The 26899-nt window shown below is 50.7% G+C and overlaps 1 protein-coding gene across 7 annotated transcripts; it reads right to left on the bottom strand.

Moving 5' to 3' along the window:
• Positions 1-338: 338 nt before the first annotated feature.
• On the bottom strand, positions 339-18370 carry TFRC (transferrin receptor). Of its 7 annotated transcripts, none has more exons than XM_021536829.3 (19): positions 18185-18370; positions 14811-14881; positions 12682-12895; positions 11876-12095; positions 11545-11688; positions 10720-10813; positions 10221-10343; positions 8947-9042; positions 8663-8802; positions 8122-8291; positions 7693-7812; positions 7015-7100; positions 6839-6902; positions 6433-6500; positions 6013-6080; positions 5554-5635; positions 4425-4649; positions 3832-3972; positions 339-3554 (listed from the first exon to the last, which is right to left on the bottom strand). In XM_021536829.3, exons 2-19 carry the CDS (start codon positions 14841-14843, stop codon positions 3312-3314), a joined length of 2331 nt encoding a protein of 776 aa, XP_021392504.1. In that variant the 5' UTR covers positions 14844-14881; positions 18185-18370; the 3' UTR covers positions 339-3311. The 7 variants fall into 7 exon arrangements, with proteins under 7 accessions (XP_021392504.1, XP_085443994.1, XP_021392503.1 ...); XM_085587868.1 differs by lacking the exon at positions 18185-18370 and adding an exon at positions 15764-16423; XM_021536828.3 differs by lacking the exon at positions 18185-18370 and adding an exon at positions 16347-16423.
• Between the last annotated feature and the right edge of the window lie 8529 nt (positions 18371-26899).

Below are 26899 nucleotides of genomic sequence, written 5' to 3'. Positions count from 1 at the left end.
GGGAGGAGGTCTGGGGGCTTACATACAGTTGTGCTCCTCCACCTCATTACCAGAGTCCTTACTGCAGTTTGTGATAAGACAGGACTCAGCTGAGCAGCACTGTGAAGTTCAGATTTGCTGCTGCACATCAACTGAGTGATACTGGAGCTGCCACATCGCAGCCCTGATGGAACAGGATGACAGCCTCCCTCCAGCTGCCCAAGCTCACTCATGGCCACAATGCCACAACAGCATCATGGCTTTGCAAGAAGTCACAAGAGAAGGTGAGCATTCAAGCTTCAACATCTTTATTAAAGCAGACAGCAGGTAATCCAGAACCCCACAAAAGAAGCTGAGTGTTCAAGCTTCAAAAATACTTTATTCAAACAAACAGCAAGTAAATCCAGAAACAGTTCAGCACCCCACAGCAGTCAGATGCCAGCACTGAGCAAGGCATCCCAACATCCCAGTAGTTACGGCTGTGCTGCCTAGCCAGGAGATAAGCTTTGTCTTTTGTCTCTCTCTGCTGGCTATAAAGCACAAGATTAAGTTTGACATCAAGATGCATGCAAACAACAGTGAGAACTCCCAGACAGCAGTTCTTAGATGCCATCCAGAGAAATGTCACTAGAAACTAGAATGTGAGAGAAAACACTAACACAGAGAGGGCTGTAGGAAGTTAGAGAGTCAAGAGAAGTTAAGGAAGAACAAGTTGCACAAGCCTGGGCATCAGGTTTCTAGAGACCGATGAAAATCCAGCCCTCCAAGCTGGTGAGCACTGAGCTCAGTAACCAGGCTGGGGGCCAGTCCCTGCCCTTTCCTTGCAGAGCTCCAGCTGGAACAGTGTTCTTTCCCTCAAGGACTATTGCTGGGGCTCAGGTCACTCGCTCAGGTTAGGTTTAAATGCCAGATCAAACTGCAGAGTTTAGGTTAAAACTAAGCTGCAGGTTAGGTTTAAATGCCAGATCAAACTGCCAACAGCCCCTGGGAACAGGCAGCACAGTTCAGCAGGTGTCACACAGCAGCAGTGCTCAGCTTCAGGTCACACAGCAGAGTGGCACCATTAGAAAGCTGACACTGACTTTCCTCCCTCCATTCAACACCCAAGGGGGCAAGACTGGAATTTCCAGCCAGAACTGGAGAGTGAGCAGCCCATGCATACACACCAGCACCCTCCTGGTGTCACGGCAGGCCAGCCTCTCAAGGTGTTACATGCACCCATCCAGAGCAGTGACCAGAGCCCTGCAGACAGCTGTCAGCCCCAAGCCCTACATTCACCTTTAATTCCTCAGGTCTTTGTAACTGATTTGAATTAAGTTTACAACACCACAGAGCACACAGTCTAACTAGCCTAGTTTCCACTAAACACTCAAGCACTACTCTCGTGACTGAAGGCAGGAAGCCAGTTCAAGACAGCACAGCTCTATCAAACAGTTCAGCCTATGGAGAAGGAAGTGTCTAAGGATGTACATAACAGACTGAAGATTGTATCTGCATCACCACAGGAGAGTGAAAAAATAGGACTGCAGGAAATTAATCCATGTTAGATACTAACCATCAAGCTTCGCAGATGACATTGCGTGATAAGCATAGAACAATTATGGGAAACACTGTCCCCGATAATTACGTACACCCATAGTGCAACATATGGAGGTCACTGCCTCCGATATAACACTGTGGTAGGCAAAAACTACCTTGTTCTTTACACATTATGGGAGACACTGCCCCCGATAATGTCAGTTAGGTTTCATGATACATAAGGTACTGGAAGTTTGCAGGAAGCTGCCATTTAAAAATCGTGCCAATGTCTAATCTGATGTAGAAGGAGTTTCTGTGTGTTGCCACAGGTGGAACTAGGGCTGGCCTTAGTTCCATCTGTGGCAAGGCTCTCTGCTGGGCCAGGGCCAGGAAGGAAGCTGTGCTCCCTGTGAGAGCACACAGCATCCAGAAAGGGGAGCAGGAAGAAGTCTGAAACCCACAGAGGGGCACAGACCCTGCAAGGAAGACACATTTCTAGTATTGGAATTTCCACCCAGGTTTTCAGCATTTCAAGAATTACTTTGGAGCACAACCTGGAGACTCACTACCAGGTTTGCACCTTCAAGTTTCTTCTAGAGGGGTGTTTTTGCCACAGAAAGCTTAATTGCTAGTTTTCCAAAACTTTTTGAGGGTCTTGTTTTGATTATTTTAAATGCAAAGTTCCAGTATCATGTTTGATTGTAATAGCAGATGCTGCTTTATTCAAAAACGACAGTATAACTGTCATAATTATGGAAGGCACTGCTTCCGATAATTATCTTCTATAAAAAAAACACACCATTTATAGTGAACACTGTCACTGATAAATAAATAAAGAAATAAATATCTCAGTGCCAAACAAGAGCCAACCTGCAAAATGACATCAGTCAAACAGAGTTTGGCCAAGAGACTTGATTTCACACAAGGCCCCTGAGCAGCAAGGTCTGAAGTGCCAGCCTAAAGTAATTTCTCAATGCTGCAGGACTTGCTGAGGTGCCAGCTGAGGATATCAAGGGGACATTGGATAATCTTTGGGTCATTTTCCCTGGGAATTGATACCTGCCTTGGCAGAAGCAAGCCTCCAAGATGTCACTGGAGCCCTGCTACTGAGTAAAGGCAGGCGGGCACTTGAGAGCTTGCTGATAATCCAGCACTTGTGGGCTATTACTACATTGTTTAATTTTTGAACTGCAGCTTTCTGCAGCTTCCTGCCAGAGAAGGGATCCTTGTTACAAATGTTCAGACGAATCCATTCTGTTTTGTCACTAGGTTTAGGTGGCCAACAATTAAAAGCTTGAATAGATGAGGTACCTCCCCACTCAAGGTACCAGTTCAGGAAACACCTGAGCTCTTAGTTTTGAAGTACACTGGAGCAGCTGTACATGACTGGTTTGGACTGTGGTTAGGTGGGAGCCTGGTCAGAGGAGACTTCATGGTAATCTTAGTATTGCTTTAAAACTGCCTCCAAGATAAGATATAAATTTTATGCTCAACTTTGGTCAAAAACATTTTGTTGCCAGAATATCTACAGGAAAGTAATACCATGTTAGGGAGTGGGTTTCACTTAAGTTTCAGGGGGTTTGGTTAGGTTTTATGATAAATAAGGTACTGGAAATCTGCAAGAAGCTGCCATTTAAAAATCATGCCAATGCCTAATCTGAGGTACAGGGAGTTTGTGTGTGTTGCTACAGGTGGAACTAGATCTACACAGCAAGGCCCTTTGCTGGGACTGGGGCCAGGAAGGAAGCTGTGCTCCCTGAGAGAGCACAGAGCTCTCCTGTACCTTAGACGGACAGTCCAGGTGTTTGCAGTGTCTAGATTTCGTTGTCTGTATTCCAGATATCGCCCACTAAAGCATTGGCAGCCCCTTTAATGGTCCAGGTGGCCAGGGCCAGCTGCTCTTTCAGCTCATTCACATCCACGCTGGTCTTGTTGACTGTCAGCTGCTCCAGGTTCTCCAGCAGACTCTGCAGGGTGTGGCTGCCTCTGCCGAAGAAGATGTGGCGGAAAGGAGCATCTTTTGGTGAGAGGTATGGAGAGAGGAAGTCGTATTCCACCTGAGTAGAGATGCAAATACAGGGTTATACTTTCACCTCCCAAGTTTTTCTTTCCTGATCTGCCCCAACACAAGCTGCCAACCCCTGATCCCCAGCCCTTTCCCACAGCAGCTCTGCAAGGGCCAGACCCTCTCTCATGAGTAAGCCATTATGTTGCCACTAAGCAAGTGGAAGAGACATCATTCTGCACAGTGCCCATGGCCCCTTAGGGAAAGGCCCATCCCAGCCAAGACTCTCTTCCTTTGTGAAGGAAGAAAAACCAGTTGAGGATACCCACCTTCATCATCCTGTCATTCAGGGCTCTGCGGACAATCCTGTTTTCCCTGTCACTGTTTTCGATGTCTCTTCTCAGTGTATCTGCAGCTCGCTGGAAGTCTCCACGGGCAAAATACAGCCAGTTCAAGGTCAGGCCCAGTTCCTGCAAGGGAGGAGCTGTTAGCAAACCTGATTTTCTTCTTTTGCTGCTCTCTTACCAAAAGAAAGTGTTGGGGTTTTTTTTTTCTGGCAGTTTAGCCAAGTAGCAGAACAAGTTCCTGGCAGGCTCTTCTGAGGTCACTCCCTAACCACACTTCTAGATTTTCAGCAAAGGTGCAAATGAGATGGAAAGCTACACTATGCTGTGAATGATAACCAGAGAAGAAACTGTTCACATCCATTTCCTCAAGAGCTCATGACATCTAGATTAGCTAAATCTGTCTGCCACAGCTACTCTGCCTGCACTGCTCCATAAGGAGCATGGATTCTGGTCACACTTTGCTACCCTTTTCTGTCTAAAGGGGAAAGGTGTCCATCCTGCTGTATCCAGCAGGGCCTTATTAGCACATGGCCCCATAATCATCAGGGATTTGGTGAACTCTGAGTCCTTCTAACCTTCACATTGGCATTGAAGTGCCAAAGCTTCTCCTGGAATGACAGCAATTCATCACTGTATCTATCAAAATCCAGGAAGAGCTCATGGTCATGGGTCAGCCTGAGAGCTATTTGTCCAGCAACTTCTGCAGCAGCATACATGAGAGGGTACAACTTGTCAGTCTTCTCTTTCAGGTTAGCCAAAGTGTCCTCAGTAGTGCCCAAAAAGGCATACTCATCACCTTCCTGCAAGAAAAAAGGTACTGAAGCTAGCCAAGAAACTTTTTCCAGTTAGACTTTTCTCATCCCCCACCAAAAGTTACTTGTTACCTCCACCACATCCCATCTCCCTGTGCTGCTAAGGAGCAAAGACTCAAGTGGCAAAACTCCAAAGGACTGGGAAGGGAATGGAGATCTTATCTCATCCCTGACAGCTTCCAGTTACCAGCAGGATGTTCTGCTTGTTATTTAAACCTGAAGACATACAGACCTTTATCCCTCAGAGTTCATTGCAGAAGTGCAGGTGGACAAATCTCACCACCCAGTCTGCTATGTGCTTGCAGCACCCTCCAACCCTTCCTGCTAGGGTAACTCAGGGTTTTTTGTGAAACAAGTCTGACACTAACAAATCCCAAGCATTCCTAAGAGAGGGAGCTGCTACCACTAAGGCTCCCAGCTGCACACCTGCAGTAAGAGGGCAGGGTGCTGGGCTGTACCAGCAGACTGGAGAACAGTCTGAGTTAAGTACTTGCTCAGGGCAGTAATATTGCTCCCACAACACACTCTGCTTGCTGGCCAGCAGGCTGTAGAACAGTCTGTCACTGTCCAGCCACAGCCTGACATCTTTCTATTGCTTTTAGCTTCTGATTCATTGACATCTGAGCCTCCAGAAAAGCAAGTGACCCCTCTCCCCAAAAACCTGCAAGTATTCAGTACTTTGGAACAGAGATGTAAGCCAGCCTTATCCCAGGATCAGTCTTGACATCAAGTGCTGCCACAGCCACCAGGTTCAGAGGCTGCACCTCCTCCCTCTGAGAGGCTCTTGCAAGGACATTGAACTTGGACAGCACCTTTTGCCCATCCTGGAGAGCAGATATCCTTACAGCACTCTGCATGGAATGAGCACACTAGGCAAGCACACATTACTTACATTGTAGAAACCAAAGGAAACCACTGGGATTCCTGAGTAGGCCAGAAAAGGGAATGCTGCATTATCCAGATCAAGGGGAACGCTGCAGAAAATAAGCACTGAGTAGTTACCAACTGGCTTGGGCACCCCAGGAGAAAAGCTACAAGCTCTACAATTGAAGCTCTGAACCAACAGAACTCTGGACAAGACTGAAGGAGTCCCAAGCAAATCCCTGGTCCTACTTGTCCATTCCCTGCCACTGGACTTGGTATGAGGCTGTTCCTGTCCTGCAGGAAGGTGTCTGGGCTGCCTCAGCCAGCTTGGGGCAGCACAGTTAGTGCTGTACTGTTCACACTTGCCTGACCCCACGTCAGAAGGTAGAGCCCACCCCAGACAGCAGTATGACACTCCAGCAGAATCCATATTGTTTGCTCCTTTATGGAGATCTGCTCTCCCAAAAAGATAGATGACAATACTTACACTTTCTTTATCCAGTCAGAGCCAGCTTTGTCATACAGGTATCCTGAATTATTTGTGGGGTCCTTTACCTGCACAGAGATGACAGTCACTGCACTTATTCTCACCTCTGCTTGGGCTTCCAGCTCCATCCTGGAGCTTACACTGCTGTGCAGATGCCAGAGTCAGGTGTGCTCCCCTGACCTTTCTCCACACATTTGCCAATGAACTGTTGCATTTACTGATTTTAGATTCTGTATGCGTGAACTGCAATTCCCAGAGCCCAGCTGATGCCAGACAGGGCCCCTTCAGAATCCCAGGTTTTCCTTCTAAGTGGGTCTTTCTCCTGTCAAGTGGGCAAAGTGACCCAGCACAGCTCTGTCTGCTTTCAGTTCCTCCTTAAAACCACAGTCACCTTGATCAGATCAATACCCTTTAACTCACCCTCTTCATGGTTGCCTCTAGCAATGAGTACAGCAATGGGCTAGCAGAAATCTTCACGTCTCTGGAGCCTGCAGAAAATGAAAGGGTACTCAACATACTGGCACAATCAACCACTACTGCTAGAGCAGCTCACCCCTGATCTATAGCTACAGTTGCCAAAGGACCTTCGACAGACACAGGACAGTCAACTGGGATTTAGCAGGGTTGACTCCTCATGGCTTAGGCTGTACCAGCCTCCCAGCTTCAATTGACAGCAGGAGTATAAATGGAGTCATGTCAATCTTCAGCCAAACACCCACCAAACACCTCTTGGCACAGCCCCCATTCCTAGAGGTTAAAGGATGTCTGTTCAAGCTATTCTGGTCCCACCCAATTTAAAGAAGTACTTGAAAGAGTAGCAGGTTACCCAGGACTGCAGTGTCCAAGTTGATGTAAGTGAAGGCTTTGGCATGCAGTGTGGTGGAGTACCCCTAGAACAAAACAAGTATTTTAATAATGAGCAGTAGCAGTCCAACACCAGGATGTTTAATCCACAGAACAACTGCAGAGCCGTCCTGCAGAACTCTATTAAATCATCAATACCTCCAGCCACTCGGTAGCACCCACAGCTCCGTACTCTCCCGCACTCCAGCTAGCGAAGATAATGCTGCGCCGTGGTTTGTAGTCTTCTGTAAAGAGAGAGAGGCTGAGAGGTCTGCCCTTTCCCCATGGAGATGCAGATGAGCACTGCGGGCCTGGGATGATGAATTGCCTGCTCCTCAGACAGCGCTGCTGCAGAGCAATGTGCACACTGCATGGACACTGTACCCTGCCCCCACACCCTGCAGAACTGCGCAGCAGAACAATGCTGTCTGCATTTCCACTCTGTTTTGTTTAGCTGCCTGAGCCCAAAATTAACCCTGGAGACAAGTGTGCTCACACTATCTGCCACCATGCAGTCCCCACTGCTCCCACACTTCAGAGTTTTCCCACTTTGGGCCTGGCTGTCCAGCAGACAGCTCCAGTTTAAGGTTTGTGTCCTGTGTTATCCAAGGACACACTGGTAATTGAGCCATACCAGATCCAGGCAGGCAGTCCCTTGGAAGTGAATGTTCATTGCAGACAAGTTGTATTGGAGAAGTAACAGCTTCTCAGGGAGCGTTGTCAAATTCCCTACACCTTCTAAAGGTCTGCTTTGCAACTGGGCTCTCCAGTGTTAACACAAAGAGAGCTAGACCTGCATCACCTCCCACCCTCGTGCTTTTGTTCACAAATATTTACCATTTTTCACCATGTCTGAGATCACACGGGCAAGTTCCAACAAGATGGCAGTGCCAACTCCAGCCTTGGCTGCTCCTGGCCCCCAGGAATCTCTCTGGGCTCCGAGCACAACGTACCGATCTGTAAAGGAGACAAGATCAAGACCTGAGCTGCAAGCTTCAGATTGCAAATACCACTTATGAGAAGAGCAGCTTTCAGCTTCTGTACTAGGAAGAGAGTCTGCAGTCTGATCCCTGAATCTGGCTCACTGAGTGCTTTCATTAGCCTTTCCCTGGCAGCACAGTTCAGATTTCTCTTTGATGCTCAGGGGAGGGCCTTGGTTCTGCTGAGAAAAATCTGTCATCTGTCTGGGAGCAGCTGTCCCATTCCAGTGATCACAGAAGAGGAAGGGTTCCCCTCAAGACTAAGCTACAATGCAGCTGCTGTTACCTGGTTCTTCAAAGCCCTTGATAACACCGAAGATGTTCAGAATCTTCCTATCCACCATAACGTTGTTCACAGTCAGTTTCACTGTCATGTTGCTGTTGTTGCTCACTGTCACCTTACATCCCATGATATCAGCTGTCCAATCCTCAAGGCATTTTTCTCCATCCATTTTTCTGAGAGAAAAAGGAAGATCATTTGAACTCATTATTCAGCTCTGACCTCTTTAAGCTATTGTGTGAAAAATGCACACCTGCAACTGCAGGTGCAACCTTGTTCAGAGCCTGTCTCGGAGAGACTTTGCAGTTCTGTACCACTAATTATGCAAGGAGGGGTAGAATACAGAGACCAAGAGGAATCCCAACACTAGATTAAGTTCAATCTTTAAGACATGAGACATGGGCACAAATGACTCTTCGCCAGCCAGTTCCAGAACATAGTCCGTGCCACACAGAGCAGAGAGCTCCTTCTCACAGCACCTCACACCATCCTCACTCCTGGCAAGAGGCCACAGAACCTCAGCCTGCAATACAGCAGAAACACTTACCCAAACAGTCTGGTTGCTGCTTCTCTAGAGATAGTTTGAACAGGAATTTGAGGTAGTCCAGAAGATTCCACTGGTGGGAACTGGGTATGGTTGAAAGAAGGGAAGCCTGGTGTGAAAGGGTCTCCAGTTCCAAGGTGGGCCTGTGAAAAGCAAGAAGAGTCCTCAAGTCTCATCAGAGTCCAGCAGTTTTCATCTACACAAGGGCACTGCTGGACTGCCCCAGGCTGCAGCCGCCAGCCAGAAAGGTTCTCAAGAAGAAACAGGGGAACCACTTGCACACTCACATGTCCAAAGGGGGCAGATGAATCTGCCTTCTTGCCTTTTGAGGGGCCCAGGTACATCAGGGCACCAACTGCTCCTTCCTTTCTGGCATTTGCAACCTGCAGCAAAGAGAAACATTAAGTGCACATCTGCACTGCAAGCAAGGGCAGTCCAGGCAAGAACACGGAGCAATGGTGTGAAGGGCTGTGCCTCTCAGTGCCCAAGTCTTTTAACAGCTACCTGACAGATCCACAAGGCAGCTGAATCCTAGCAGCTCAGCCCTGCTGCAGGCAAGCTGTGTCTAACATCCTTTGGAAGTTAGGACACACCGCAGTGTCTCAGTCTATGATTCTTTGAGCTCATATTTGCTCCTTGGAGCAGCTTATAATTTAGTATTATTTAATTTTGATTATGCTCCATCTGTTTTCCCAAGATGAGGTTAGTCTCAAGACAAGCAGCCGCTAGGGGCTCATCTTCAAACGGAAAATGGTGGCAGAGTGGACTAGTCAGCATTTTAACACACCTACAACCCAGCACTAGTACAAACACTCTTTTATAACTAGACACCAGTTTGGAAAGTGGGATTACAGAACCAGTGACCACATTTTTTGGAAGCACTTTCTAGCCTTGCCTGTCTCAGATGCCTCCAGACAAGGCTGAGTCCAACTGCAAAGGGTCCTGTGCCCCAGCCCTCCCAGGAACACCCATCTGATGGGCAGCTCTGGGTCAGATATGGAACAGGCTTGCATACAGAAACACTTGGATCCTTTAGCCTGCTTAGCTATTTGGTTCTGTTCTCTACAGAGGGAACACTACAGTAGCATGGCCACCAGCTGGACACAGTTCCAGCACTGCTACATGGTCCAAGGAACAGTCAGCAAGGGCTCAAGTGACACACTGCAGCCAAGCTTTTAAATTATCTGGCTACAGCAGCAAGAGGTGTTCTGAAGGCAAGGCCGTTGTGCTTCTAGCAGCCTTATGGCTGTTTCTAGTGATATTACCCAGCTCTGCTCCCAGGCTGCCTCCCAGCCCCACCACTCCAGAGACCTGGTTGTTCCAGTGAACTGCCTGAGGCCAAGAAGAATTGCACCATGAACAGTAACAAGCCCTGCTCAGCCTCAGTGTCCAGACCTGCACGTGGAGCTTTAGTGCAAACAAGCAAGACCAGGCCTGCAGAACAATCCTACATACATGAGTTCTACAGACCTAAAAGAGACATACCTCTGCACCTCAATGAGAAGGAAGCATGGCTTCCTGTTGCCAAGTCTAGCCAGGCTTTGGGGCAGACACTGCCTACCTTCTCAGCAAGGGTTATTTTTCCAGCTCTGAAGATGATTATAGCTCCATTCATTGAAACATGCATATTTCGTATCTTCTGAAAATCTTCTTTCCGTCCATAGTTCACATAGATGGGTTTGCCCTGCAATAGAAACGCTGGTTATGAATGCAGCAGTCTTAAGTCAGTAAAAGACCTGAAATAGCCTAGAGTCACTGTAACACTGACTCCTCTTAACAGTAGGGAGCTTCAGCTCAGCAATGTAAACTGATCCAGTGCAAGACACCTGCTGGAGCAGCACTTCTGCCAAGGTTCCCGTCTGGATTCCAGCAGGGAAGTTTAAAGTTATTCCTGCATCTTGCTGCAGTAAGAATACTATGTGGGCCCATTCCTCTCTCCTGACTCTGACCACCCCACCCAGCTCTCTTAACTGGGGAGGGCTTTATACACTCCCTATCTTAAAGGGACTTATTTTTTAAGTGTACAGACACATTCCCAGGATTCTTCTGGCATCACTTACAGTAACTGTGCCGCTCTTGCTGTATGCCACATATGCATCAGGACTCTCCAACTCTTTTTGAGCATCTTCTACAATGAACACTTGGTTCTGGCTACTGTTAAATGTAGAGACAGTGTTATACTCTTTCACACAAGAATTTAATTAGCTCAGTATTTCAGTCAGTATTGTGCCTGTATTCAGTCTGTGCTCTAACAATTCTGATCATGTCAATGGAGCTGCAAACAGGCAACCTCATCCCAGTATTCCATGCAAAAATCTCTGGAGCTGGTCAAAGACATTAATGAAGGCTGATTTCTAAGAGAAGTAGCAGAAATAATATCTGCTTCCCAGTCTCAGTTGCCTCCTAAAAGAAGCTAGGCAAACTCATTTCCCCTGACAAAAAGGGGCAAGTAAAAGATGAGGGAGTGAGCTGTCAAGACAACACAACGCCTGTTGACACCGTCCTGAGCTACTGGAGGAGCCACTGCCAGGTGCACAGCCCTTTCTGGGTGACAAGACAGAGTCACCTGTGCCAGCAGTTTTAGACACAGGGAATCTGCCTTTCAGCTGAGTTTTCACTCAAGTTTGTTTTCTCTCCACTTCCTAAGCATACTTGGAGGAAACAGCTGCCTCAGGAAACATCCAGAGTGCTGCTTCCAGACTGTCTGGATTTAGAAAGCCTGAGAGGAGGCAAGAGCAGTTATTGCTTGGCTAGACTGAAGTTTGTTTGCAGAGTGGTAAATGGCTCACAATTTTCACATCATTTTAAGCAGAAATCACACATTTGCTCAAGACTACAGATATCCATGCTATATGGACGAGATGTGCATCTCTTCTTTAACGTACCTGCCTTTATCCTGCAGCCTAACGTAGTGCTCATCGTTCCACACGTCATCCAAGCGGAAGCTGGTGAACTGCTCATGAATGTGGCTGGCAGTACTCTCATCTTCAACCTTGCCAGCTTCAAAAGAATTCTTACCTTCTCTTTGCCTGGAGGTAACAGATATACATATAGCTTAGGCTACAGCACCAGGCTGCTCTGCAGCCCGCAAAGCCATTTAAGCCAGAGTTTAAAACACACCACCTTACATAAGCCCTTATTTTCCAAGTGAGTCCAAGGTCCGCTCACAGGCTGTGCCTCTCCCAAAGCTCTAGATAAACTTTCTGGAACGGTTACCTCAGGTTGGCCTCAAGACTTGAAACTGACAGTTTAGATGACAACATTTTTCTGTAATCAGGCCAGTATAAGATCCGTGGTTCGGAAGCCTCTTCTTCCTCCGTTCCATCATCTGAGTAGTAGGATGCAGTAGGAGTCATCTCGCAGTTGCCACTTCCATCCAGACACCTATTAACCCTCTGCATTCGTCCACGATAACTCAAATAGCCAATCAGAAACCCTGTGGACAGAAAAGGTATTTCTTTGTGCTGCAGAAAGATGACTGAACCCCACCACACAGCTTCAGAGTTGAGATACATCTCTGCTCTCACCATTTTTGATGAGCTGGCTTACTCAAGGACAGACAAATACACAGCCTGACATTTTGCCTGAGTTGGCATGTTTTAAGGGGCACTGTAAATCTGATCTTGCACTTGGCAGTGTCCCTCCAGCACCACTTAGGAAGGAAAATGCTCACTTTAGACCAATGGCATTGTTAAAACCTTAAGAGACAAATACCAAAGACTCTACTGATCTGTTGATCCATATCTCTACAGAAGTATTAAGAGTTAATGGAGGGAAAACCAAAACTTCGATATGGACCAGTCTTCCCTTCAGCTAAGTCACAATTCTCCACAGACTCCACAATTCTTTGTGCTGGTGCTGTACCATAAGTCTGATCTAGACACACTTAGCAACAAGAGGCTGTGGCCTAGATCCCAGTTGTTGAATTATCTCCCAAAACAACAGAGATTCAAATTTAACAACCTCAAATTACATTCAATACTGGAGCCCACTTCATGCAGTTGCCTCCCACCCTTCCTTACCAATCAAAAGGAGGAGGACAGCTGCCATGATTACGAAGCAGAGGTTCTTGCCATTCCTCCGTGGAGGAGGCATGCTGGCATGCAGGTGCTCTGGTCTCCCAATTTCCCCTCCTTCCTCCTCATCAGCAGCCAGGTTCATCTCCACGTGGCTGTTGTCTCCATCCGTTTGCCGGGCAATGCTGAAGCGTGTGTATGATGTTGGCTCGCCACTAAACTGTGGAAAGGCAGTCAGGAGATGGAAGAATTGGCTACACCAGCCTGCAGTCCTTGCAGTCAGCTGCACCTCTGCTCCAACCCAAACACTGCTGGTCCATCTCCAGCTGCTCCAGAGCAGCGAGTGTTTGGGCTGTCAGTAAGTCAAGATGGATGCTTTAAATCCAGTTAAGACTCAGAACCACTCAGGGTCTCCAGAGTCCGTTTAGATTCCATTTATCCTGCACAAGTTTGGAGCCACACTGATCAGAGTCTAGCCTGGAGTCTTACAGATATGAAACAGCCAGTGGCATTTCCCACATGACCCCCATGGCTGAGACTGATTCAGGCAGAAACTCCTGGTTTTAATCAGCAGAGCACAGATCAGACTTGAATGTGTACAATGTACACTTTGATGAACACAGAGGAAACGGAACGCAACCGTCCATGGCCTTTGAGCCACATTCACTTTGATGTAAATACTCTCATCCAGCACCTGGATAATTTTGTAATAATCTGCCCTATGGCTACCCTTAAATTACACTATTACACATATGGTAGTATTACAAAGCAGCTGAAGAGAGATGGCCCTTGGGCATTATGCTACTTCAGCTGACATGAAAGCTGAGGCTACACCACTTGCAGCCACCAACAACTGGCACTGTTTGACAGGTTTTCACCAGTGCCCAAGCAGAGCTTCCAAGCTGGAGCTCACTCTTCTGTAACAGGTGCAAGGCACAGCCCAGCCCCCCACAGAACAGCAGCCCATGCACAAGGCAGCTGCTCAGATTAACTCAATTCCAGGCATAGCCAGGCACTGGCAGATCCACTCTGCTTCCATTAGAGCTGCTGAAATTGCCGGCAGCCATGGTTGTGCTGGGGAGTGGAGTGAGACTGGCAAAAAGGCCAAAGGAATAGATTTGGGAGCAGCACTCTCCTCTGTACAGGAGAAGCAGCTGGTAACAAGCACCCAAGCCCTGTTACAACATCAGCAGCTCATCCTCAAACTATATGTCAGAGTTGGAAGTGAAGACACCACATATCTGCTTGCTTGGGCAAAAGAAACCAATGTCATTTCAGGACCTGCAGTTCCACTCTGACCCAAAATGAAATGGCTGCCTGCTGATATTCAGAAAGGGCAACTGCAGTCTGTCTTAACACTCTCCCTGCTCAGCTGCTCCACAGCTTGGCTTCCCTCACACCTGAGGCATGTCCTTACACAGAGGACATGCCCCAACCCTCCATTCTTGTTCTGAGACCAAACCACCACACTCTAAGTCCTAGCCTTGGGTCATTTCACAATCCAAGCTCTCCAGGACCAGCCTGCTTGGCCAGACAAGTTCCTGCACATTTATTTAAAGCACAAGTTGCTTTCAAAAGCTGGACCCTTGAATTCCCACCTCCCAAGTAACAATAGAACACATGTTGATTGTCCCAGCAGGCATTTGAATGGCTTCCTCAGCAGCACTTCCTTCTGCAACTTTATTCAAGGCCCACCCCCACTTTCTTAACAGCCCTCAGAGACCCAAACCACGATAGCAGCTAACAACAAACCCACCAGCACTGAACTGCTTGAGCCACTTCCTTGACAGCTACTTGCAGTGACATTTGGCTAACCACCCACACAGCAGCACCTAACACTGTTTTGGATTCTCCAAAAACAACTTCTCCAATACTCATAAGTAGTGATATTTTTTTGAATAATATAGTTCACTACTCATCAAATATCTTTCATACAGTTCCATCAACTGCCTCCTGTTGCACAAGATAGCTATACTCAATTCTGCAGCTTATGTATGTTCAAACAGATAACGAACTACATGGAAAAATAAAAAAAAAAATTTATACAATCTCATACACAGATGTTGTTGAACCTTTCTTCTGCCAGTATTGTCAGTCCACCAAGAGACAAACAGCATTGGGGTACCATGTCTTACCAAGTTCGAGATTGCTGCTCTGGCATGATCCATTGCCTTCTGGACAAATGCAAACCAAGTTCACCAAAGCCCTGAAAGTTCAGAATACAATAAGGTTAGGCTGTTCCCCTGCCACTACATTACACCTGAGGTCAGTTACTGCCACTAGTGAACTGCGCTTGCCCGTGGATTTTCTGTGCATACTTTCATGTAAGTCACTACATTAGTGAACCTACATGAACCTTGAATGCAACCTAGAAGTTCCCATGGCAATTATAAGCTCCAATCAACTCTTTTTGCTGAACTTTGGGCATACTGACAGACATATGAACGAGGAACACAGTCTCCAATGGCTAAGTTCAGCCAAGGGTCTTATTAATGTTGGGGACATCTCCATTTAGGGAGTGCTGGCAAGAGGCATTTACTCAACTACCACCACGGACTCTATAGATATCTAAGGATCCTGGGCTCTGTCTCAATGACAGGAGGAGTCCAGCTGGAAGAGAGAAGTCACACAAGGCCATAAGGCAAAGCAGCACAAACTCCAACCCCAACAAAACACTTTTAATACGAACATCCCTCCTACAGAGCTATGTTCTCTGCAACTTTGTGAAGGCAATATCTTGAAAAATCTCTGAAAATCACTAAAAGTATCTTTCCAAAATAATTTCAGCAACTTTTAAAAGTGTAAGTTCTCTGTAAGCAGCAAACATGTCTGAAAGGTATATTGAAACTGATTTGCTTCTCCATTTCTTCCTGAAAAAGATTTGCAATTCAGTGAGCGACCAATGATCACTCGCCACAGCACCAGGCAGGTGCTGAGGTTGGGAGCAAGCAACCTGAGTATGCCCTCAGGCACTGCTGCTAATAGATGGCTCTGGTCTTCAGGTGCACGTGGATTAGCTCTACACCGGGGAGCTCTGCGAGGTTTTATTTGGAGATCAAAGGTTAGCAGTGGCCATTGTTTATTTCACCTTTTATTCAGGGCAAGAACACATGGAGGTGAAACCACGACAGATTTGAGAAGCCTTTCCCGAGCTGAGAAGCCTTTCCTGAGGCCGCAGGCTCCCGCCAGGGCACGGGCGGACCGAGCATGTGGGGGCTGCTGCAAGGACACCCGGGAAACCGCGGGGAGGCACAAAGGGCCTGCGGGCATCGCACCTGGCAGGGATGCTGGCCGGCCGCGCCATGCCTCCCCGCGCCCCTCCCGCCAGGCCGCGATCTTTCAGAAAGAGAAGCAAAAGAGAGAGAAAAGCGAGCCCGCTTCAGCAGCCGCGCCGCGGGGCTGGGTGGCTCCGGTATCGCCAGCAGGGCCCGGCTGCGGACGCAGATAAGCGGTGGGCGATAGGCGGCGGGCCGCGGGCACGTCCGCCCGAGCCGCCCTGCCGAGCCCACCAAGGTCGCGGGCACCGCCGCATGCGGGCCAGGGCCCAGCGCCGCCAGGGCCCAGCGCCGCCGCTCCCGCTCCCCGCCCTCCGCCGCCTCCCTCCGCCCGCGCCCGCTGCTGCCCGCGCCTCCCTCCCGCTCCCCGGCCTGCGCGGCCCCGCGCCCGCTCACCAGCAGCAGCTCCACCGCCGCGCCGGGCTCCGCTGCGGCGCCCGTAGCGTTAGTGCCGCTCGGAGCCGCCCGGGCCCGCCCCGCCGCTCCGAGCGCCTATCGGCAGCGGGCGGAGCTCCGCCTCCTGCCCCTGCGGCCGCTCCCGCTGCGGTGCGTGTCCCGCACGGCCCGCCCAAAGCAGCGGGCGTGTGCCTGCTCCGTGCCCCACGCGGCCTCGCTGCGCACAGGGAATGCACGGGAGCACAGAATCCAAGATCATCCAATCCAACCATCAACCCAGCATCACCTCTGCAACCACTAAACCGCGTGACCCAGCACCTTTTGAGCACTCCAGGGGTCACGACTCCATCACCTCTCTAAAAACCTATTCCCAGTACCTGTAATTGTGAAAAACAATAAGCACTCACTCCAGGGGCCACAACTCCATCACCTCTCTAGAAACCTATTCCAGTGCCTGAAACAGTGAGAAACAATTTTGTAATTCCTAATCTGAATCTCTCAGCTAAAGGCCATTTCCTCTAATCCTCTCACTACAGGCATGGTAGAAGAGACTGGTCACCTCCCACTACAGGTCCCCTCCTCACTACGACCTACTTCTTTTATAAAGAATGAAGCTACTTGCTTAAATTGCCTTTAGGTGCCCTTGGTCTGGTGAAAGAGCCACTTCCAAGTGGCATGTATTTCACTGGCTGCATACCAAATCCCAGCTTCCCCACAGGGAGGGCTGGAAGTGGGGCAGGGAGATGAAGTTAACAAATCTTTGTGGGAAGGCATGCTTGTACCACAGCAGAAGAAAGAGCGGGTCACAGCTTCAGCATTCCCATCCTCTCAGCATTTTGAGGGATGAGGACAGGAAAAATATTTTCCTTCCTGGGTGATGCAAACAAGACTCTGGCTTGGGAAGCTCTCAGCATCCTCAGGTCCCAGCAAGTCTCACATGCTCAGGGCTGCCTTTTTAGAGCTGAATGAGCAGAGACACGCGAGGTGCCTTTCCTTTGTGTTGGGCTGCACAGATTGTTATTTTATTTGTAGAACAGGAAGCGTGGCAGGTATTATGTCTTCCAGCCCCTAAACACAAGAAGTGTGGACAGTCCACATCAGGACACAGGCTCTCTGTGGCCCACTGTGAGAGAAAGTCACTGCTTCCAGCCTCATTCTTTAGCTCAGGGCATCCCTCAAAAACATATCACAGCTACAGAACGCTTCAAGGTTCGTGTGTGTGCATGTTCTGCACTACTGTGTTCATTTGTCCCTTGCTCATTAGAAAAAGAAATCAGTAGGCCGGGATTATTGCCTCAAATCCTCTCCCAGGAAAGAAGGATGGGAGCAGAAAGTGTAGTTTGGCAGAACACATGATTGCAAAGAGGATTACGTTTGGTAAAAAGCAATACATTCCTGCGCTGATAAAAGGGGGATTAAGTAGACCTGAAATTCGGCGCGGATGTCTGGAGACAAGTCTGTAAAGTGTCTCTCAGGCAAGACGTGCTGCCAGCTCTGTTTGCCAGAGGAGGTCTGAGCCAGGCTCTCTCTTCTCTAGATTCATCCCTCACCAGTTGTCGTGATGCCAGTCATGGGAGGGAAAACTATTGCTATTTGGCATGTGACTGACCCGTGGGACGTGGTGCTGGCCGGTGCCTTGGTGGAAGCCCAAGGTGTAAGAGGGTTCAGAAAGAGTTTAGCTCAGTCCTGCAGGCTGGACGCTCTGATCGTTTCTCACCACAACAGCCTGGACGCAGCCTGCTGCTCAGGAAAGTACAACCCGGGGAAAGCAGTCACAGCTCTGCCCTGTTTTTATGTTCCTCCTGGGCTCCCCCCACCAAGCCCTCAGCTTCCTTTACCTGTGCACAGCGTGCCAGGCGCGGCAGCGCTTCCACACCGAGGTGCCGCCAAAGGAGGGACACCTGCAGGAGAGCTCGGGCTCTGGACGTTCCCGGGAGCGATGTCGCAAGGCAAGGGAGGCGGCAATCGGATTTATCCCTCCCCGTGGCCTCGGCTGGCTGTGCCTCCCTTCCGGCTATGGCAGGGGAGGTGCCAGCCCCGGCCCGCCCTGGCAGGGACTCGCTGCAGGTGTTTTCCGCTCTCAATCGCTGCACGCCGTGCTCGGCACTCAGTTCCCGTTTCTACACGTGCCTGGAAAAAGAGAAGAAAGCTGATATTCTAGAAACTCAGAGGTTTTTGCACCTCAGCTGGTTTTGGCGGTAGAATACCTGAAAATGAGGGTTCTTCAAAGGCAGTGTTGTGTACCCGTGAGCAGTGGAGCACCCTTCACCTTGAAGTGACTGGGATTTGGCTGGCTCTGGTGCTTGGTGACCTGTCTCAGGGACAGCTGCAGTTCACACAGCGGTGCCTGTACTGCTGGCAGTGCCAAGCCCAGATGCTCAGGCTGCCCAGCACAACCAAAAATCTTTGCGAGGAACAGAGAGCAAAAACTGGGAAATAGATGAAGAGGAAAGAGGATGTAGGATTGGTTACTGCTGACTTTCTGATGTGTCTTCCCAGCATCAGGGTGTTCCTCATCATTGTGGTTTGGCAAGCCAAACTATTTGGCTATTTTCAGGAGGTGTCCGTGTGTCCTCTGACTTGACTCAAATGACTCCACATGCTTTTGTACAATATCTCATGATGTGCCAGTGTCCTTCCACTGGGATGCTGAGAACATGAGATCAAAACATGGTTTCACTTCAGTTTTGCAGCAGGATTTGGTGATCCTTGTTGGTCCCTTCCAATTCAGAATATTCTGTGAAAAGATGGTTTTCCAGCAACTTATCTTGTGAGGTGACTTGAACAGTTCTATGGCAAGAAATACTGCGAATAACATGGCTCTTCAGTCTGGAAAGGATGGAAAAGCTGAGAACCTAGTGCTGGAGTGTGGTGCTAGATTGGATCTGCTGTTGGGCTGAGGTCAAGGGTTGTGGGACATGCAGTGGTCTGTGGGGTGGCAGGTGGTTATAGGACTCCCATTGGCTTTGCACTCCATGGAACAGGGGTTATATGTCACTCCAGGCACCCCAGGGTGCAGGGCCAGAGAGGCAACAGGCATCTGGGGACAAAACAAAGATTTTGATCTTCCTGAATGGCAACTGCTTCCTCTAGATCCCAGCCATTTACAGTGGCAGTGCCAGCTCCAGCCTTCCTGGGTTTGAGGGATACGCTGTCTGTGCTCTCATGTCACCTCATGGGCTGCACCTCATGGGTGCAGTCAGCTATTATAGGTCCCAGGAAGCTGAGAAATCTAGTTTTTTTTCAATGTCAGAATCATACTGCGACCCCTCTAGTACCCTAACCTTCCAGGTCAGGTCTATCAGGCAGGGCTCCCAGGAGAGCCTGTCCTCTCTCCTCCTGTCCCACCAAGCCAAGAGTGCAATAGCCAAGAATTTCACAACACCATGAGTATTCCCATCCTCCAGAGTACCACGTGTTTTGGCTTTTGCTGCGGCATTTCTCAATTGCGCTGGCAAAAAGTGGGTTAAGTAGTTGGGTATGATCCTCTCAGGGAAAGCCATCATACTGCCTTGGAGAATGTAATTCCATCCTGCTCTCCCAGCAATTCAGGCACCCACAGCCATGCTTGGGAGCTGTTGTTCCTTGGCCACTACCCTGACATGTGCTGCCATGCAGGCTGAGGAGGGGGAGGGATTGTGACAGGCGTTGGCATCTTGGAGAGGAGCTGCTGCCTCTTCTTGTCCTGTAGCAAAGAGGCTGTGGAGGAGGTGAATGAAAACGTCGTGGATAGAGCTGACAACTGGCCACTGCATTGTTGTCCCTTCAAAAGAACACTTGTCTTTGCATCCTTTCTGGGGAAGCACCTGGAGCTGGTTTGGTGCTCCCACCAGCTAGCTGAGAGGAGACAAGAGCACCAAGCACCTGGAGGAGAGGTGTGGGGCTGAGGACACTGTGGGCTCTTGCTCCTATAAAGATGTGCTCTTCCGGTATCCCATGGAACATGCCCTCAAAATCCTCTGGGATTTTGTTTTTTTTTGCCTTCCTGCAATGTGGAGGCTCATCTCCCCATCTCTCCTATCACACAAGGAGGGATGTGGATGCAGTGACGCTCCTTACTGCTGCTCTTCTTGCCAGGGGCTGGCATGGAGGCCCAGCTGAGAGGCTCGTGCTTGGACACTGCCCCAGTGGGACTAAAACAGACTGGCTCTTTTAATTGGGCTTCCTTGCTTACAAAGATGGGTTTCACTGGGATTTTAACCACCAAGGCATGGGAAACCCTACCTTACTTATAGGAAGGAGGGTGGACTGTTCTCCAGCTCCGTGCCTGCCCAGAGGGCAGGAGGGCTGAGGCGATGATCCAAGAGCTTTAGCAGCTTGGGTGTTGCTTGCCGCCTGGCAGTTAGCTCTGTTGGCAAGCTGCTGGCCCTCTGCAGGGGCAGCAGAGCGGGAGGGCAGCGGTGCCAGGGCCCCCCTCGGCGTGCAGGGCGCTGATAGCGCCGCTGGCAGCAGCCCGGCCGCAGCCAGGCCCGGCGCAGCTCTGCGGGGCCGCCGCTGACCCGCAGCTCGTCCCTGCGGGCCCGGCCCAGCCCCGCTATCGCGGCGGCTGCAGCTCGGCCCGTGCCGCGTGTCCGTGCCCCGATAGCAGCCCTGCCCCGCTTTTATCTGGGTCAGGGCGGCTGGGCCGTGGCAGGGGGGCTGCGGGGATCGGGCCCTCCAGCAAGTGTACAAACAAGCTCAGGATGTGAACACAATAGCCAAGGACCGGCCTTTGAAAAGCAGGGGGACTCAGCGTGGCCGCCCTGGGGCGCATCAAAGGTCCGGGTCACTCTGCACTGCCGTGCCTTCGATGGCTACCCATGGACTGGCCCCGGCAGGGTTTGAGTGAGGGGAAGTGGAAAGGGAAAAGAAATCAGCAGGGAGAGAACACAGGAGCTGGGATTCACAGTCATGTGAATCTCTTCCTTGAAAACATGGGCCTGTCATGAGTTCCCTTGCTCCGCTTTGTTCTGGCTCTTGCTGATCTGTATCTGGAGCGTAGGGCACAGCTCCTCTTTCTGCTTTTTCAGTGAGCCTACAGGCAGGTCACTTTTGCAAAGTGCTTCATGTGCAATTTTGTAAGCACTTCTCTTAAATCAACATTTGTCACAGCTGAGGGCTGGCTGATGGAGGTTTTTTCCCTTCCAGACTTTGTGTTAGAATCCTAGAAAACCAGATGTACATCCACAATTTGGAGTTTTGCTCAAGAAGGCCAGCAGAAAATGTACTGTTACTTAACAGGCTTGGAAACAACTCTGTGCAATGCCTTGGACAGAGCTGTGAAAGGATGTGAAGATGTGGTTGGAGTGATCTGCTTGGTATAGTGGACTTGTGCCTGCCCAGCAGAGTCCTGCAGTACCTGCTGTACCTCTCTAGCAGGATCTGGTCCTGCAAGAGTCCCTGGCTGCTCACTCCTCTGCTCCCAAAAAGCCCAGGAAAGTTTTGCCTCTGATTTGCTCTGCAGTGTGTGCACACGTTGCTGCTTTTGGATAAAAGACAGCCTGAGCCTGCTGAGTGGGAACCACCCTCTGTGATAAGGGCACATGTTGACTTAGAGATTAGAACTGTCCACTGCTTTGTTTTTTTATAATGCGCATTTATTGGCGTAAGAGCTGTGCAAAGGACAAAGGGAAAGCACGGCATAAAAAAGCCAGTACCGTGTGCAGCATTGCAGGCTCTGAGGGAGAAAAGGTGTCCCTAAGAGGGCTGGATGATGGTTCTGCTCTTGGGGAGAGGCTGCAGCCTGCAGGTGCTGGCCCCAGGCGTGTGGGAGCAGCAGGCAAAGTGATGCCTCCTCTGTGGATTTGTGATTGAAGGGGTCTCATGGCCCTTCTTCTCTTTATGCCATTGTCAGGGTAATTAAATGCTCCCAGGCAGGTGCCAGAGCCTTTTGCAAACTGAGAGTTGGCTTTGTCTTGTTGACCTGCTGGAAATACCTTGTTTTAGGGTGGATTAATCTTTCATAACAATATCTGAAAGTGAAAAGGGGGCTTTAATTGGGGTGGGATTAGCACAATGGGGCTGAACAGGGAGAGCAGGAGCTTTCTCACTACTTGCTAATTGCCTCCTCTCTGCCCTGGTGGCAGCTGTGACACCTGCCCCTGCCTGCTGTGTGCAGCTCTGTGCCATGGGGACCCAGGGGATGCCATGTGCCTTGTAGGCTAATTTATGCAGCAGAGAATGAGATGTGGTGTTCAAACCACGGTACCTTAATTCATCTCTTGCAGACAGGGAGGGGATTCTTCCATCACTCAGGTGCTTGACATGACTCTGGGGTGCTCATGCCATTCTCTTGTGCTGTTGTGGGGTCCCAGGGGCTGAGCTGAAACCCATGGGCTGTAGTTTGCAGCCAGCCCCCACTGCCAGGCATGGGCAGACAACAGACATGGTCTGTATAAAGTGATAAAGTGAGTCTGGAATTGTTTTTCCTGGGATAGGAGAACCAGGTCAGTGCCTCAAGGGCAAATCCCCCGGGGGGGTGTGTGCTTGGAGAAGGCCTGTGTTTCTCCAACTCTTGGAACAAGCAGCCTGTACCTCAGCCAAATTTCTGACCTTCCCATGCCTGCTGGTCTGCCCTGCAACAGCGTCCTGTCCCTGGCAGGCACTGTACCCCCAGATCCCCTTCAAGGGCAAATGTCTGTGGTAGGCTATGAGGAAGAAAAACTTTGCCTGTCCCCCTCTGTCTTGGCAGGCATCCTTTGGGATGCACACATGGCAGCGCTGGGCTCTTGCTCGGTGGGGCTCAGGGCACCTTTCTTTGCTGTGCATGTCCTGGTGGCTTTCATGGCAGATGTAAATTTGAGATTTTATTTATTATGCAAAAATGGCAAAGTGGCCCAGGGTGATGTGCACCTCTCCTAGTGCTGTTCCAGCCCTCCCTTCTCTTCCTCTCGTTGGAGACTGGGGCTGAAAGGCCTTGTCCCTGTGCTTTATCCCAAGCAGGGACTTGGGGAAGAAGTGACACCCAGGAGGGAGGCTTGTCCAGGGCTGAGTATTGCTTGGCTGCCAGCAAGAACTGGTGATGCTGGGCCCCCTCCACCCTCTGCCTCGTCTTCCTGCACCCCACAGGGTGCTGTGCTCACAGGTGTGGATGCCAGCCGGGTGGACAAACCCATGTGTCCCATACATGTATGTCACAAGCTGGGGCACACACACGTGTACATGCACATGTACATCCCTACCCACACATGCACCAACCTCTCCAGGCATGTCCATCCCCTCCCACCTCTCTGCCCCCTTGCCTGCCAAAGCAGGAGGGAGCAAGCAGCAGGTGGGAGTGCTTGCCCAGCACCTTGGTGTGGGCCTGGCACTGGTAGAGGTGATGGAAGGGAAGGGAAGGGAAGGGAAGGGAAGGGAAGGGAAGGGAAGGGAAGGGAAGGGAAGGGAAGGGAAGGGAAGGGAAGGGAAGGGAAGGGAAGGGAAGGGAAGGGAAGGGAAGGGAAGGGAAGGGAAGGGAAGGGAAGGGAAGGGAAGGGAAGGGAAGGGAAGGGAAGGGAAGGGAAGGGAAGGGAAGGGAAGGGAAGGGAAGGGAAGGGAAGGGAAGGGAAGGGAAGGTGTTTTTCTTTGTTCCCATTGAGCTGCACTTGGGATGCTTTCCCACCTGCATTGGGAGGCAGAATCACTCGGGGACAGCTGAAGAAGTCCCACCAAGGGCTGAAGGCTTTCCCTGAGCAGGTGGAACTACTCCCTATGCCTGACTCAGGTGGTTGTGGGTGACCCCATGGGGTGGCTGAGCCTGGTGGGTGAGTGTCAGAGAGCTGGGAAGGCTCAGGGTCATCAGGGGAGCAGTACCTCCCTTCCACAACACAGTGTCTCTACTGTCCATCTGACTTTTTAAAGCCTCAGCATTTTCCCTTGTGAGCTTTTTGCAAGATAGACGAGTATGAAAATAAAGCCCTGACCAAAGAAAATGCTCACAGCCCATTTAGAGGTTGTGTTAACTTCGTCATTCACCAAAAGCAAACATCAGGCGTGGCGTGGTCACTTTAGGTAGCTGTAGCAGAAAAAGGCCCCTCTGTTTTTCAAACAAGGTGCCTTTTCATTCAGAAGCTGGGGGTGGCTCTAAGAAACCAGTGGCATGTCACTGGGACACCCACTGGAAATGCAGATGTTACCTTACGGCAGGAAAAGGCTTCTTTGGATCCAAAGCCTTGGAGCGGGCAGGAGGCAGCTCCCGAGAGTGCTGACCGCGGTATTTCCGCAGGATCCCCCCAGCCAGGCTGGGACCGCTGGCTGTTTGTTCGTCCTCTTTGAAGGACACAAAGCCCTCATCATGCTGAGCCCCACAGCTGGGTCACTTCCCCTCTGGCCCAGGGCAGCGCCATCGGACGTGAAGCAGCTGGGAGGAAAAGCAAACAGAAAGGGGGCCAGAAGGGCTGGACAGAAGACGTGGGCGTTATCAGGTACCCCATCTGTGAGGCTCTGTTGAAACAGGAGGAGAAGGCTGGGGCCATCAAAGCTGCTCTGATGGCCTCCATCCAGATCATAGAAAGGTTTCATCCAGCTTCTGTTGGGCTTCTTTCTTCTCATGGTGGGCTCCCCTTCTTCCCAAACCAGGGACAGGCCCCACCATCATCTTCCTCTACTCTGTCTGGGGGATGACCTGTAGAATGCTGGGCATTGCACATGGTCAAACGATCTCAGCAGTTTTGGGAAGAGATGTCTTGCTGACCTGAACTGCAACTGGGCTGCTGAGGGTTCACAAGCCAGTTCCCTGTGGGGTGACCCCTTTAGATGCTCTGGGACAGACACAGTGACATCCTGGTTGTGCCAATGTCTCACTTCTCTTCCCAGCCTGGCAGCATGGGAGCCTAGGCAGGCTGGCAGTGTCTGTGGTGGCACCCAGATCTGTATGGGAAGGGACAGGAGGGTCCCTGGGGGTGTTGCCAGGGCTGTGCACAGGAGCTGGTCCCCCAGCTGTGGCAGAGCAGTGTTTCTGAGAGCTGCAGCATGGGGAGATTTTGCCCACACACCCTCTGCAGCACTTCTGCTTCTGGAGGTTAGACATCCGGGGCTGGCTTTCCGGTGAACCAGTGATCTGTTCTGGTAGCAGAAATCCCCAGCTCTGCCCTGTGCTCCCCGTGTGCCGCACTCTGCTGCTCTCACCCCACCATCGCTGCCCCAGGGCCACCCCTGGGAGTGTCCCATCACCCATGGCCCGGCAGGACACGGGGGATCTGGGGGTTCTAACAGGAATGATTCTGATTGCCTCGTGCTGGGAAAAGGGGATTTTCCCTGCCCAGAAGGGGAAGCTGCAGCTGGAAGGATTCCTACCTCAAACCTCTCCAAGGCCAGCATTTTTCCTGAGGCAGAGACTGGAGGCAGCCAGATGGCTTCCAGGACAGTATCCCCCTCTTCTAAAATGCCAGCTTGGTCTCTAAAAACCACCTGGCATGGATCTTTGCCTAGGCACCAGAGCAATGAGAGTCTGAGCCCTCTATACTCTCATGCTGCAGGACTCATGCCCCATTTTACAGAAGGGGAAACTGAGGTATGGTGGGGTCCCTGACTCTGCCTTGCAACAAGCTTGTGATGCAGCCCTGTGGGTTTGCAGGGCACTGGGAAGTGTTTTCCAGTGGCAGAGGACTGGTTCCCACTGGAAAGGGGAGGCTTTGTGGAGGGCTGTTGCCCTGCCAGGGGTCCCAGCTGTGCTGTCAGGGCAGCCTGGGCACCTTCACCTGCCCAGAGAAGGGATCCAGAGGGGCCCAATGTCTCACACTCCTGCAGCAGCCCCCCTGTGCTCCTCACCCACTGTCCCTCCTGGCTGTATCTCCCAGGAATGGCAGCTCCTGCCCCTCCAGCTGCCTCCTGGAGCAATCAGTGGGGAACACATGGGTCTTATCTACGGGCCAGCTGCGGGAAGGGCTCCCTGCTGTCCCTATCAGTGGGGCGGCTCCAGACCTGGGGCTGAGGGAAGCCAGACTCATTCCTGCTGTGCTGGGGCCAGGGCTGGGGCCATTGTCACTGCCCCACACTGACCATTGCAAGGGGATGCTCCAAGTTCTGGGACCCCTCTCCAGCCTGGTGGCTGTGTCAGTGTTGTTGTGACACTGACAGATTTGCCGGGGTCCAGCCAAGGCCATCAAGCTGGGTAGTTGTGGGTTGTGTTGGAACATTGAAGGCAGATGGTGGCAGCAGTCTTATTACTGCCAGCAGGATCCACATCCCTCATCCACTTCCACCAAACTCTCAGCAACAATTTCCTCACTGGGGAGATGCTTGCAGGGCTGAGGGGGGCTCAAAAGGGCCAGCACCCTGGGAAAGACTTTCCTTTCACAAGTCTGATAGACCTTTGTGTTTTATTTATTTCTGGAGTTGTGCTTACCCTCCTGTTCCCAGTGGCTTGGCAGAGTGCTGCTGGAAAACCGGCGGGGTGGGGATGCTGACTCTGTCCTAAACCCCAGGAGTGTGGGGAACAGCATCATCTGTGGCCATGGAAAGCATGGGCATCCCTTTGAAGAGGTGCCTGTGGAGTGTGGTTTTCCCCAGAGGTGGGTGCCAGACACCCCCCCATGCTACGGGGTGCCAATGCTCTCAGGGGGCTGGTCCTGGCTGGCACAGGGGCTGGGCAGAGT

This window comes from Lonchura striata, chromosome 9 (genome assembly GCF_050655825.1).
Source record: "Lonchura striata isolate lonStrDom1 chromosome 9, ASM5065582v1, whole genome shotgun sequence".
Classification (NCBI taxonomy): domain Eukaryota; kingdom Metazoa; phylum Chordata; class Aves; order Passeriformes; family Estrildidae; genus Lonchura; species Lonchura striata.
This window is presented reverse-complemented; position numbering and strand designations above follow the sequence as displayed.